This window comes from Mizuhopecten yessoensis, unplaced genomic scaffold, assembly GCF_002113885.1.
Source record: "Mizuhopecten yessoensis strain PY_sf001 unplaced genomic scaffold, ASM211388v2 scaffold11179, whole genome shotgun sequence".
NCBI classification, from domain to species: Eukaryota; Metazoa; Mollusca; class Bivalvia; order Pectinida; family Pectinidae; genus Mizuhopecten; species Mizuhopecten yessoensis.
Genome location: NW_018408919.1, coordinates 2,274,717 through 2,289,037, shown reverse-complemented (window position 1 = coordinate 2,289,037; position 14,321 = coordinate 2,274,717). Strand labels below are relative to the sequence as shown.

General features: G+C 35.6%; 1 protein-coding gene across 1 annotated transcript; it reads left to right on the top strand.

Annotated features, from left to right (window-relative positions):
* The first annotated feature begins 8,727 nt into the window (after positions 1 to 8,727).
* Positions 8,728 to 13,481, top strand: LOC110440347. Its single transcript, XM_021483365.1, has 5 exons — positions 8,728 to 8,838; positions 8,996 to 9,092; positions 9,373 to 9,508; positions 10,049 to 10,341; positions 12,693 to 13,481. The coding sequence occupies exons 1-4, from the start codon at positions 8,756 to 8,758 to the stop codon at positions 10,339 to 10,341; spliced, it is 609 nt and encodes a 202-aa protein (XP_021339040.1). The 5' UTR covers positions 8,728 to 8,755; the 3' UTR covers positions 12,693 to 13,481.
* The last annotated feature ends 840 nt before the right edge of the window (positions 13,482 to 14,321 follow it).

The following is a 14,321-nucleotide window of genomic DNA, read 5'->3' as shown; positions in this document are numbered from 1 at the left end:
CCTTCTTTAATAAGTTCCATTCGGTAGTTTTATTGACATTTAAGTACCTATGTATAAAGTTACTAGTTGTTCCTGTACTAGTTTGAAGTGCTACCAGGTTTAATTTATCTTTTGCTAGGTTTACTGAATTAGCATATTTTTCTATATCTTTAATCCACGTTTTGAATAACTCTGGTTTCCCTGAGAATGGTTTAATTATTTGAGTAACATTTTGTACTCCTACCATAGAACATAAGCTCGAAAGTTGTAAATTAATTTCTTGAAAAACAGAACTTGCATCAATGTTTGCCATAATGAGAATTACTTCAGTGTCGAGATAAAACTAAATCACTTACCAAATTATGTCTCTGCTCCAACTTTGTTTGTAGTGAGGGCGTGTCCGTCATGTTAAAAATGTCTTCTCTTACACCATATGGACGTCTTCTTCTGTACTTTCTTCTGAATCTGCCTTTCTGATGTATAATGGTTAGATTCCGGTCGTTTACATCTTGAAGTCCCATTCGATCCTTGGTCACGGGCACCAAAATACACGTGAACTAGTGGGTTCAATCTTCGAAGTAATAAATAAAAGAAACTTCATAAAAGTTTAATAATTTTATTTTTGACTTGAATTTTCATATCAACACACATTTAAAGCATTATAAACCTATTTCATATCCATTGTATATGTAGATACTGACGTAGACTTGGAAATCAAACTATGTTCACATATTAATGTCAGTTCATCACCAGTCTTATCTGTATTTACAACAAGTTCCATCGTCGTGTGTTTCGTCAACCCTCCGCCCGTGTTTTATCCAAACAGAAAAGCCGATTTTTAACACGTATTGCAATTACTGGCTTGGCTTGGCTATTACTAACAAAATCAACCACTGCAAGTTGGTTATTTTCAAGCTGAGCATTACCAGTTTCTCTTTCCATCCTGTTTGGACTGGCTACTGTTGACACGACCAGGCAAACGACCACGAAAGCCAGCATCACTCTCATCTTGTGTTTGAATTAGAACCCGCTATACAAATAAATTAGATATTGAATACAGTTTGATTGATTATGAATTATATCAAATACTTTTTATTTATTAGATCATCTGTTTCGTCTTTGAGATTAAACGCTCCAGATACAAATGTTCATTCAACGAGCAATGAAATAGTAGATGCTATTCGAAAACAGGCTCGCGGTACCAGAGAGGTTTCCTACGATAGCGTGTTTTGAGGTTTCTTATTGGCAATATTTCGTGGTTCATTTGTAACATATGCATTCCAATACTACAGAGATTGTGATGTTATTTCGGCCAGTGGTCATTTACGATGCGTAAACAACAAACCCATCAAATATCATATCAGCTTTACAGATGTGTACAAATGTCACTAGATCATCTAATGTTTGGTGAATATTATTTCTTAAATCCTTCGGCTAATACCGAATTGTCTTCGATATATTTGTATCGGAATGTGAGAGCTTTATTTTCCTTTTTTTTTTTTTTTTTAAATAAGAGAAAAGTGATTTCAATGAATGAATGTAAACTGTTTTGAGGTATATCTAATGAAAAATATAACAAAACTAAGATTAAAAATATACAATGGAGGAAACTTTAGAAAGATTATGTTCCTGGTTGATAATATATAATTGATAGAAACGTGCATTAAGTCATTATACATAACTTTGATCACTTCATGTTTTTTCTGTATTTATTTGGGGTTTCGCACGGTATCGACCTTTTTCTGCTAGTTACTGAAGTATTATCCAGTGGTTTTAAACTATCGAACTGGGACATCATATATACCTTGTTATGTATGACGATATCAGTACACAAGTAAAAATCAGTCAAATAAAGACATAATGAATATGCTAATTAATACATACATTAACATTCTAGAAATATGTACGAACCTGTTTGATTATTTTGTGCCTTTTGTATATCAAAATATTATTTTCGAACAAACCAAAACATTAGCTAAAGGACACATTGACTTATAGCTTGATATCAATCTTTTACTAGAGAAACAACTGTACGTATTACATCACTGATTCCATGTCAGTTAACTGTTTGGTTATCTTACAACTGACAAATAAGACACAGGCATATCATTTCTTCCAACAATATAACATCTCACCTTGGTACAGGACTTGTTGTAGGTAAACTCTCTAGATACTTGTGAACACGGTCGAGAACCTGTCGGCGTCGTTGGTTGTATAGAAGCTCGGTAATGAATACTCTCAGTTATTCTGTATTTTATATAAACCTTCCCCAATGAATCTTGACTTGATCAATTATGTATATACTTGAAATGTTATTCCAATTAGTAATTTGGCGTAAAACAGCTTTAATTATTTCTTTGCCTGAGACTTTTAAGGCTGATGAAAATCAAGATCAAAACTGGTTCACGTAAAAAATATAGGTACACGAGAATTAAATCTGATTTTTTTATCGAGAAATGCTGTATAGATAGTTCAGCTAACCACGTCTCAAGCCAAAATGACTGGAGAATCAATTGGCTGGAATAATAAAGCAGTGAAATTATATCTGCATTTTTATCTACCTCTGTGCCCCACCCCCTTCCACCCTCGCACCCACCAACTCAAACACAAACACACACACACCAATAAAATTGAAGGATATAGCAGTCATGCGGTTAATTGTCTTTAAACGAATGTAAGTGGTTATCTCAAACTCGTTTCACTTTCACTTATTTTAAATTTCTATTCCAAGGTATAATCAGCAATACATATAACAAAATTACCTGTCAGGTACGTCTCAGATACAGTAGGTAATCATTTAGAAATTGTACATTTGATCAGTCTGTCTACAGTCATATCGTGCTAATTCAGATAACTTGTTATATTGTATGTATACAGAGAATTATTTTTCAAAAATACATTTGGTATTTACACAAACATTTATGAATAAATGTTTTTTGCCAACGCATTACAAATTTAATAAAGTTGCTAGTCTAATATTATTCATAAATTTAACTATTATTTAAAAAAAAACTAAGTTCTGTCTAGAACCTCACTTAAAAAAAACAAGTACATATAGTTACTGCATTAAGGTCGAATTTCTGCTAAGTTACAAATATGGACTAAAGTTATGCAAATATTTAAAAGTTACTTTATTCTACTATAGTATATGTCTTACTCATTATTGTGACGGACACTTTTTGCTCTACCGACGTGAAGGCATGTCTGATGGCTTTAAACCGGAACCGAAAAGGGTTATTTCAAAGTTGGTTTGCTGGTTATGATATCAAATAAGAAGAATCTTTCAATTTTGAGACTAAAAGTGGCCATCAATTCACAATTTACTTCAGGACAAATGATGTCCTTTTTATTCAGAAATTGAGAAATGTTTATCTGTTATTTTGAACTAGAACGTGTTTGATGTCTGTCCATTTGAATTAATTGATAAGGGATCAGCGTTCTCATTTTCGCGGTTATACAAAGTACACACCGTTTGTTTGGTATACCGTTTAACCCCAAAAATAATCCTTGTCATTCCTTATAAAGATTAAACTATCCTAGCTGGAAATACTTAATATTCCAAGGTTAACTATTCTCATTACTACTTACATTTAGCAGCAGAAATCGCCTTAACATCTTTAACTCTGTTTACCGATGAACTAGAAGTCGCTGATCCTTCAAAACCCCCCGTAACGAATGTTTAATGTTTAACATCAATACTTTCATTTCTAGTTTGAAGTCGACTTGGATACGAAGATTACTGAAAAATAATGGTAAAAGCTGGATTCATATTTTTGAAGCAGAGCACTTTCCAGTAGAAAATATATCAGATATGGGAATTGATTTTATAAAAAAAATAAGCCTAGTAATATGTTTCGGAAGGATGTTTTCAGGAACGGGTAAATGTTGTTTTTTTTTGTCGTCAGAAAATGGTTTGATCGGGGTGTTAAAAATGTTTGTGATCTATAAGAGCAAAATAACGTTTTTTAACGTTTGTAAATTTTAAACTGAAATACAATATAAACTCTGGAAGCTTCTTGATTTATCATAATATATGCCAGTCTATTAGGTAATGTTGTAAACAATTAAATTATATTTTAACTGCAGAAATCATTTTGGAGAAGCCCTTTATACAAAGTCATATCAATATTATCATTAAGGAAAAAAAGGTTGTAAAGACATGTATGACATAATAAATATCAAAATTAGATTAGTAAATACAGCTGAAAGAAAATGGGTATTGAAAGAAAATTTTAGAAATATATATTGGAAAAGTTCATATAGTATTGTCTTTAAAGTTACAAAAGACACAACACTGCAATGGTTTCAATACCGTTTACAAAATTGTATCCTCCCAATTAAAAACTATTCAAATACTATTGAGATGTCGAATGACAATATCTGTAATATGTGTAAAGTACAAATAGAAACCACAGAACATCTATTCTGGGAATGTCCACAGTCCTTAAAGCTATGGCAAGATGTAAAAGAGAGATTATACAGCAGAAAAAGGAAATTCATTGATTTTTAGTTGGAAACAATACGTTTTGGAGTTACTGAAAATGCTCCTATACCAATTAACTATATAATTTTGTATAGAAAATTATATATATATATACTGTTTCCAGAAAAAAACAATTAAGTTTAAATGATTTGAATGAGTTTCTTGCATTCAGATATCATATTGAGAAAGCTTTACGAGAATAAAATTTATACAATGAAACATTTGATCAAAGATGGCCGGAAGGAAGGATTTATTTTGAGAATTTATTGCACACTACATGTACAATGTCTCAATTTTGTTGATGGATATTTTTCTCTCCAAAAACAAACACAATACGGATTAGAAGAGTGCATGAAAATTACATGTATTTTTTGGTGTGTATATGGAGGCATGCAATAACGGGCATGTTTGTATGTATTAACATGCATGTACACGTATGTAAATGGATGCATGCATGCTTGCTGATGTTATGTATGTATGTATGTATGTACATGTATGTACGTATTTATATGTGTATGCATATGTGTATAAGTGTTGTTACATGTATTCCGATGTTTAGTGCTTATGATACTTTGTATATGTAAAAACGTCTGGATGTTTGTACTTTGTGTGAAATGTGGTAGCATGTTCTTGTTCTGTAGATGTAAAATACTCTATGTACAAATGTTTTATTTTCAAATGAAATTTCTGAATGTTATATTGACGACAAATGTTTTGAAATTGAAATATTTGAATTTAGATAAAATTAGCAGAGAGAAAAATGAATGAGAGCCTTCCTGTGTGAGGACACCATATTGTTTAGGCGACTGACTCCAGGGCTCTCCAACCCTGGCAGTTCCTATCAAATTATTTATATATATCTGTATATATTTATCAGTATATTGTATATATTTTATATTTGGCTGGGGAAAAAACCTGCAACGAAATTAGGGAGGTAAACTGGAATCAGCTTGTCTTTCCGTCTGTCCGTAGAAAATGTTTTTCCGGAAAACTCTTTCTAGAGAAATCGACCAATTTCAACGAAACTTTCCATATATGATAAAGTTGTGCATCCCGGTATTTTATTTTCATTTTGACCCTTTTTTACAAAGTTATCGCCCTTTGTTGAAACATCATTGTCCGGACAACTCCTCAAGAACTACGCGGCCAATTCAATGGAAATTGTAAGATATGATAACTACCACCTGATATTGTGCATCCAGGTACTATTTTTTTCATTCTGACCCTTTTACAAAGTTATCGCCCTTTGTTGAAAAATGCTTACCAGAACAACTTCTCAAAAACTAATTCGCCAACTTCAATAAAAGTTTTCAGATATGATATTGTTCAATCTGACCTTTTTTAACGGAGAAATGGCCCTTTGTTTGAAAAAAAAATCCCAGACAACTTCTCCTAAGCTACTGGGCCAAATTGAAAATGTACAGATATGGTAACTTCCCCCTGACGTTCTGCATCCAAGTAGTATTTTTTATTCCGTTGCATATCTAGTTCTCTTTGTGCTTCTTCAAGGGTCTCCATGTACGTCTTTTCTTTGTTCATATTTGGCTATAGTTTTTATTAAATTTAATTTGAATATCAATAATAGTTGTGGTGACACTTCGGTATTGTCTTGTTTTTATATCATTAAGCTCTCGTAAGCGTTGAATAAACTGTTATATTATCAGATGTTCAAAACAAACCTCAAGCGATTTCCCTCCAATATTAAATTCGTTTAGTTCTTTTTATATAAAACAGAAACAAATTTCATAATCCTGCTATGCTGTTAATCTATCTCAGAAAGTAAGAATCTAGTTGTGATTTTCCACTCTTTATTTCATACTTGAATTGGATTCAGTCTTGCAAACACAAACCAAACGAAACTCCATAAATCTTCAATAATTTTATTTTTACTGGAATTTTCTAATAAATATATGCCAAGCGTAATTGACTTCTTTCAGATGCATTGATATTACATACATGTACATATCTTAATTGAGAAATCGTGCTACGTCCGTAGATAAATGTCAGTTCATCTCAGATATCTGCGATCATCTCTCATCTTCATTTACAATTATGAGTTTCATAAGTTTCCTGCCGTCTCATCCCATAAAAAAAACCCTTCTTTTAACACGTCTCGCAACTCCTGGATTGGCTTGGCTATTACTAACAAAATCAACCACTGCATGTTGATTTTTTTCAAGCTGAGCATTACCAGTTTCTCTTTTCATCCTGTTTGGACTGGCTAGTGTTGACACGACCAGGCAGAGTATGATGACAGTCAGCACCACCCTCATCTTGTGTCTGTAACATAAAATAACCACATGTTGTACACCAAGAGCCTTCAACAGAATTTACATATCGAAAAAAGAGGACCGTACAATATTTTGTAAGTAAACTTATTTCTACCACGCTGACACATCAGAGAAAATACAAGACAATCAAATGCACTTTATTGAAATAAAACTTACCTTAGAATTATTTGCATTAATTAGTTTAATTTATTTTTTTAACATTCCTCGCAAAGTGATTTTCTCCAGTTTCAAAAAATAATGTAAATAAACGAATTAAGAAGAATCCCTATTCAGCCATTAATCAAAACTGCCGTTTTCAAAAGTCTTGTTTATTCAAATGAAAATAAAAATGAAGTTGTTCGAAAAGTATACTAGTGACTGAAATATAAATAAAGGATGTTAATATTATTACACAATAAAATATATATAAAAAAGTGAATGTCAAAACAAATCAAAACTGTAACTACGCATTTATGACTGTTTTTTCTGGCATGTCTATAGCTTTTTATAAATTATTTCTGAAAAGAAAACCATACCTTGCGAACATAACAAAGATTAAACTAGCAAAAGCCAACCAAACAACAGTGTTATGAGCGAGGCTAGACCGGCATGCGAAACCTGAGATTCAGATTGTCCTACTATCGCTCTAACCGACTGTGCTACCTGATTAGCGGAAGTGGCATAGCCAAAATGTGCTACAGTTATACGAAAATCTGCAGTGCAGCAGGACAGTGATCCTTAAGAGCTAAGGTTATTTTAAGTCGTGACGACATGTCTGTAATTTATGTGTGTATGACAAATTTTACATTATCATTTACTTGTATGCCATTAGGTAAAATGTATGCTCATCACGTTGGCTCAAATGTGTAAAAACATCTACATTTGTATCTTTTTAACAAAACCAAGTATTTTGGAAACCCATCGGAAAAGTGAATTTTGTTACGAGAAAGTAAGATGGGGTCGATTTTCGACATCCAAAATGTCCACCCTTCTAGTACAATTTATATACCATCATTTTGATGTGGAAATTTCACCAAGTGTTGAGCTAAACCTGTAAAACGTCCCAATTCTCTCTTTACATCAGGAAAGGTCCAAATATACATATTTATTATATTAAATTCCAATGTCGTTATGACACGATGTACAGATATAAAGAAAAGAAATCTTGGTTTGCAGTAAATACGTTAGTAATGATCTGTCCAGCTTTAGAGAGAGAGAGAGAGNTGCTAAGCAAAATGAAATTAACCGTCACCAGGGGTCAAATTTAAATGTATGGGTGATTTCTTTTTGAACATCCCCACCCCTACGGGACAGCGTGATGTAATATACTTAGGTACCATTTTCATCATGATTCAATGTAGCTGGGTATAAAAACATTTCGCCGTAATACTTTTCGTTACCGGCGACCAGGTCAAAAGGGGATAACTACATATATATTTGTGAAACTCAAATATGCTGCTGTTTTTAGTTCAATTTGCGCATGGGTTCAACACACTGCGTAAGACCTGTGTCGCATGTCCAGATTTCAACTCCTAACAGAACAATATTAATGCGCTCTATTTTTGTTGTGTCTTTAATTTCTGACGGAAACACATACCGTGGGGCCGTATACAGTTTCTAACTTTTAATTTGACTTTTGATCGTTTCAAATGACTTAAGTGAGTTACAGGAAAACTGATCCATGCATGAGTACGGACCCAAATGTCGCTTGTTCCTGTTCGAATTTTAGTGGGATTCTAAGGTAAACATATCCTGTCGCTACAGTATTAGTCCCGAAATCGACTCCTACTGGAAGCACTCACTGCCGCTAGTCCAGGGTTCGATTCATAACAGAAGACATTTTGGTACCATAAACATTGTCACCAACGTGTAACCGCTTGCACTTATTATAGGCACAAGACAATAGCATGACGTCATGATCGATAAAATAAAGATACCCACTTGTGACGTCACATACTTGTTGCTAAGCTGCTTAGCAATCTCCTGATATTTACTTCTTTTGTTTAAATCTTCGATTACCACAATGAATATCAGGTTATTCTTGATATTTGTGGTTATGATGTGCACCATGCACAAAGGGCCTGCTGTATATCGGGACCAGACATGGTAAGATTGGATCTTACATATGTTATTCTTTGACTAGACATTACGCAAAGATCTCGCGGAGCTAAAATACATGTCAATAGCTTAATCAAGATTATGAATGTGTTGATATTGAATGTTAGAAATATTTACTCTTAACTTTATAATTTCAACTCTGTAGCGTGGAGCCCGAGCCAGGATATGCCAAAAGATTGTTTTATTATTTCACCGCAAGTGAAATTGGGAAAGTCTGTCCAACGGTTACCGATCTGACATGGGTAAGGATTACATATATTTTTAATGTTAATGAGTGCAAGAAAATGTCAACAGTTTTTATTTTACTAATAGTTAAGTAAGCTTATGCTTTCGTTTCGTATGATTTTCTTGTGTGTATTTCGCAATATTATTAGCCACCATCTATGCTTTGTGAGCGTCCAGTTGTGACAAAACGGCTGTCTTCTCCATTGTCCGTTTCTTAGTAATTTGCGGGTCTTGAACATTGGATGTTGGCATTATAATTCAATTCACTGAAAATATTTATGATTTGATTTATTTTAGAGAATTGGAAATGAGGTATTCTATAATCTTATGAGTGTGCTTCTTATCCTGCTGTTGGGCTATGCGCCGTCGATCGGAAAAATCGCCAAAGAGAAATGGTCAGCCGCCGTGTCAATGTTCCAAGAATGGAAAGCTCGTAAGTAACCAGCGAAGGTTAAAATATTGAGTAAAGCAGCAGTCTAATGAACGTATCAGTTTTTCTCACTTTCAGCTCTAGTGTTCTGTTTACCTTGTAATGAAGACCTTTTTTTAAAAATTAATGTACCTTTTTATAAACCTCATGTTGTAAAAACTACCTTAACACGTCACCGTCCAGATGATATACGTTTGCTAGCTTGGAAACCATTTCAAAATCTTGCATACCTGTGTTCTCAGAGCAATGTTTTGATTAAATATTAAAGTGAATTGTTTGGTAACGTACAGTGTAGTTCTAATCTTGACAGACTATTATTTCAGAGTAGCTCTTTGGTCTTGTTTGAAGAACGGGAACACTTTCTATAAGCATTGTAATTTGTCAGATTTGTATGTCTGGAACCAGTCAGATAGGTAACTGTTAGTCGCGAGTTCCGTTCTGATAAAATCGCAGGGTGCATAGAAAGTAACTTTATGTGTGTCGAAAACTTAAACCCTGGATTTCGAAAATTTGTCTTGACATATTAAATATTTGTTTGTGCAGGACCTTCCCTCTGTCGTCACTGCGGTTCTGCCCCGTGTCAGGTTAAAAGGAGATACTTGTGGAAGTCCTCCGGTACCCGTAAGAAAGACAGGGCGAATTTCGCAAAAAGGTCAAACGCCATGATGTTGTTTTACTATGGACTAGAGTTGTCCGTGGTACTGACCAAAGAGCTGCCATGGAATGACCTGTACTTGGAGAGGAAGTTCGTCCAGCATTTTGAGGAGGAGCATATGGTGTTGTTCCCACTGTGCATCCAGCGTCAGATCAACTACTGGTACCCCGTCCCTCGCTAGGTATGTACTCTGCCCCTCACCTAGTGCTATGTCCCTCGCGTGATTGGTGTTATATCCCTCGCTAGACCCCTTCCTAAATTGGTATTATGTCCCTCCCTATGTACTCTATCCCTTGATAGGTTGGTACTATGTCCCTGCTAAGTACCCTGTCCCTCGCTAAGAACACTGTCACTCACCTTGCTAGGTAGATACTCTTCTTCTATAGGTACAATGTCCCGCCCAAGTTCTCTGTCCTTATAGTTGGTACTATATCCCTCTCTGGGTACCATGTCCCTCGCTACGTTGGTACTATATCTCTCTTTAGGTACCATGTCCCCCGCTACGTTGGTACTATATCCCTCTTAAGGTACCATGTCCCTCGCTAAGTTGGTACTATATCCCTCTCTAGATACCATGTCCCTCCCTACGTTGGTACTATATCTCTCTTTAGGTACCATGTCCCCCGCTAAGTTGGTACTATATCCCTCTTTAGGTACCATGTCCCTCGCTAAGTTGGAACTATATCCCTCTTTAGGCACCATGTCCCTCCCTATGTTGGTACTATATCCCTCTCTGGGTACCATGTCACTCCCTAAGTTGGTACTATATCCCTCTTTAGGTACCATCTCCCTCGCTAAGTTGGTACTATATCACTCTCTAGATACCATGTCCCTCCCTACGTTGGTACTATATCTCTCTTTAGGTTCCATGTCCCCCGCTAAGTTGGTACTATATCCCTCTCTCGATACCATGTCCCTCCCTACGTTGGTACTATATCTCTCTTTAGGTACCATGTCCCTCCCTAAGTTGGTACTATATCTCTCTTTAGGTACCATGTCCCTCCCTATGTTGGTACTATATCCCTCTTTAGGTACCATGTCCCTCCATAAGTTGGTACTATATCCCTCTTTAGTGTAACATGTCACTCCCTAAGTTGGTACTATATATCTCTCTAGGTACCATGTCCCTCCCTAAGTTGGTACTATATCCCTCTTTAGTTACCATGTCCCTCCCTAAGTTGGTACTATATCCCTCTTTAGGTACCATGTCCCTCCCTAAGTTGGTACTTTATCCCTCTTTAGGTACCATGTCCCTCGTTAAGTTGGGACTATATCCCTCTTTAGTGTACCATGTCCCTCCCTAAGTTGGGACTATATCCCTCTTTAGTGTACCATGTCCCTCCCTAAGTTGGTACTATATCTCTCTTTAGGTACCATGTCCCTCGCTAAGTTGGTACTATATCCCTCTTTAGGTACCATGTCCCTCCCTAAGTTGGTACTATATCCCTCTTTAGGTACCATGTCCCTCCCTAAGTTGGTACTATATCCCTCTTTAGTGTACCATGTCCCTCGTTAAGTTGGGACTATATCCCTCTTTAGTGTACCATGTCCCTCCCTAAGTTGGTACTATATCTCTCTTTAGGTACCATGTCCCTCGCTAAGTTGGTACTATATCTCTCTTTAGGTACCATGTCCCTCGATAAGTTGGTACTATATCCCTCTTTAGGTACCATGTCCCTCCCTAAGTTGGTACTATATCCCTCTTTAGGTACCATGTCCCTCGTTAAGTTAGGACTATATCCCTCTTTAGTGTACCATGTCCCTCCCTAAGTTGGTACTATATCTCTCTTTAGGTACCATGTCCCTCGCTAAGTTGGTACTATATCTCTCTTTAGGTACCATGTCCCTCGCTAAGTTGGTACTATATCCCTCTTTAGGTACCATGTACCTCGCAAAGTTGGTACTATATCACTCTTTAGGTACCATGTCCCTCGTTAAGTTGGTACTATATCCCTCTTTAGGTACCATGCCCCTCCCTAAGTTGGTACTATATCCCTCTTTAGGTACCATGCCCCTCCCTAAGTTGGTACTATATCCCTCTCTAGGTACCCTGAACCTCCCTAAGTTGGTACTATATCCCTCTCTAGGTACCCTGAACCTCCCTAAGTTGGTACTATATCCCTCTCTAGGTACCATGTCCCTCCCTAAGTTGGTACTATAGCCCTCTTTAGGTACCATGTTCCTCCCTAAGTTGGGACTATATCCCTCTTTAGGTACCATGCCCCTCCCTAAGTTGGTACTATATCCCTCTTTAGTGTACCATGTCCCTCGTTAAGTTGGTACCTCACTAGCTACTCTAAGTTACCTTGTTCACGCTAGGTAGGTTCCTCCCCAAAATTAAAATAAAATTGGATAGATTGTTTTGTTTTTGAATAATCAATTTCATACATATATTTTTAATTAATTTTCCTTAATGCCAAAACTACAATACATGACAACATATTCTGCAGTAGAGAACGGACAGATTGTGCATTACGTTTACATGAAATTTGATTATTTATTTATTTTTATTTTTCGTTGCACCGTTCAAAGAGAAGAATGTGATTGCAGTTGGTGATGGAATAGAAGTTTGAGATTGACGTCAGAGACTCAATTTTATTGTCTAATTTGTTTTGGGCCGCGATCTGATCCGATTGGAACGGTGTTTGGCCAATGTTATATTGTACCTTATATTTGTTTTATTGAATTGTAACTCTATGGATCTTGACCACTAGTGGTTTGGTGAAGAACTGAACCGATACCTGATGAATTGGTCATTTATAACTTAACTAGTATTGTCCAGCAGTGGTCCAATTTATAAATTTCGATGGTGTTTGTTTAATTGGTCAGTTGCTAACATGTTTCTATTGGCCATTAGGTGATTTGAGTAGTTGTGGAGCTGGAAAGCTGACTAAGTAGTATTGGTCAGTTCGAAGTCGGTTCGGCTTATGTAGATGTTTCCTGTATTTATTACATTAGCAAGTTAGAACGATGTCGATTTGAACTGTTTATTAGTGTTTTGAGATAATTTGTCAAAGACTAAACGTGTAAGTCAGCTCAAACCACCAGTGGTTCCACGCTGATTGCGGCTATTATTTCGATAGGTTCTACCTTTGTCACATCTTGAAAGCTATCGGTACCTCGTACATTTATGCTATGCTTAGTATTTTGTGATATCAAAATGGATTGATTCTGCAATGACCGCTAGTGGCATGGTCTGATGGTGTTGTCGTGGTCAGTTATACACTCAGTCAAACTGACCCACACGTTCTGTAAAATTACCAACATGCATAATTCTGTTCATTTTGTACTGGTCAGTTTTGCTTTTGTGTAGTAACAATCATGCGATCAATAACATTCTTCAAATTGATTTTCGTGTTCATATTATATTTTTGTAACCATCGTTTTAAACATGTCATAGATTCATAAAAACGTATGAAATGTCGTGCATTGAAGTGAGGGTAAGCTAATATTACCGATACCTAGGCCCGTATTAATGCAACCGTTCTCATGCCCAAGTATGGATTTTGTGCTCAAACCAACTCTGTTACTCACTTAAATAATGTGACACGATCAAAAAGTCAAATGTTTACATTGAAAATATACTTCGGCTTTAAGACTCCATATATTCCAAATCACTGACAAAATGTTAAATTTACATTTGTCGCTGGAACAACATATTGAGCTTTGGCACAGAATCTGGGTTTGAGCATGAGAACGTTTCCGTGAATACGGCCGCTTGATTTACGGACATCCTCTAAGTTCTTGAAGCTGATTTATCTGTCTATATCTCCGTATTTTACGGATACACTGTCATATCTGACTACATCATGAAGTCCTCACTGATGTTCGGAATATGTATATATAAACATACATGTATAAAGTATACAGTATCATAAAAGAAAAGGAAAAAAATCAACATCACCGTCACGTCCTTAGCACTTCCATGTCATCAAAGAGATATTCTCCATGTTTATCTTACCACACTATTTCAGAAAGATGTACTTTCAAAACGAAAAAAGACGAAAATCGTAGAGAATAGAGACGATTTAGAAAGATTAAATTCCGTTTGGCATTGAATATTTTATTACAAAATGTAAAAAAAAACTAAAAAAAAACTACATATAATTAAAATAAATATTGAGAGAGAGAGAGAGAGAGAGAGAGAGAGAGAGAGAGAGA

What these genes read in the sequence shown, in the direction of transcription:
- LOC110440347 (XM_021483365.1), top strand. Translation starts at nt 8,756, where the DNA reads ATGAATATCAGGTTATTCTTGATATTTGTGGTTATGATGTGCACCATG. An exon ending in CGGTTACCGATCTGACATGG is followed by an intron (nt 9,093 to 9,372) that starts GTAAGGATTACA and finishes GATTTATTTTAG; the next exon opens with AGAATTGGAAATGAGGTATT. An exon ending in GTTCCAAGAATGGAAAGCTC is followed by an intron (nt 9,509 to 10,048) that starts GTAAGTAACCAG and finishes TTGTTTGTGCAG; the next exon opens with GACCTTCCCTCTGTCGTCAC.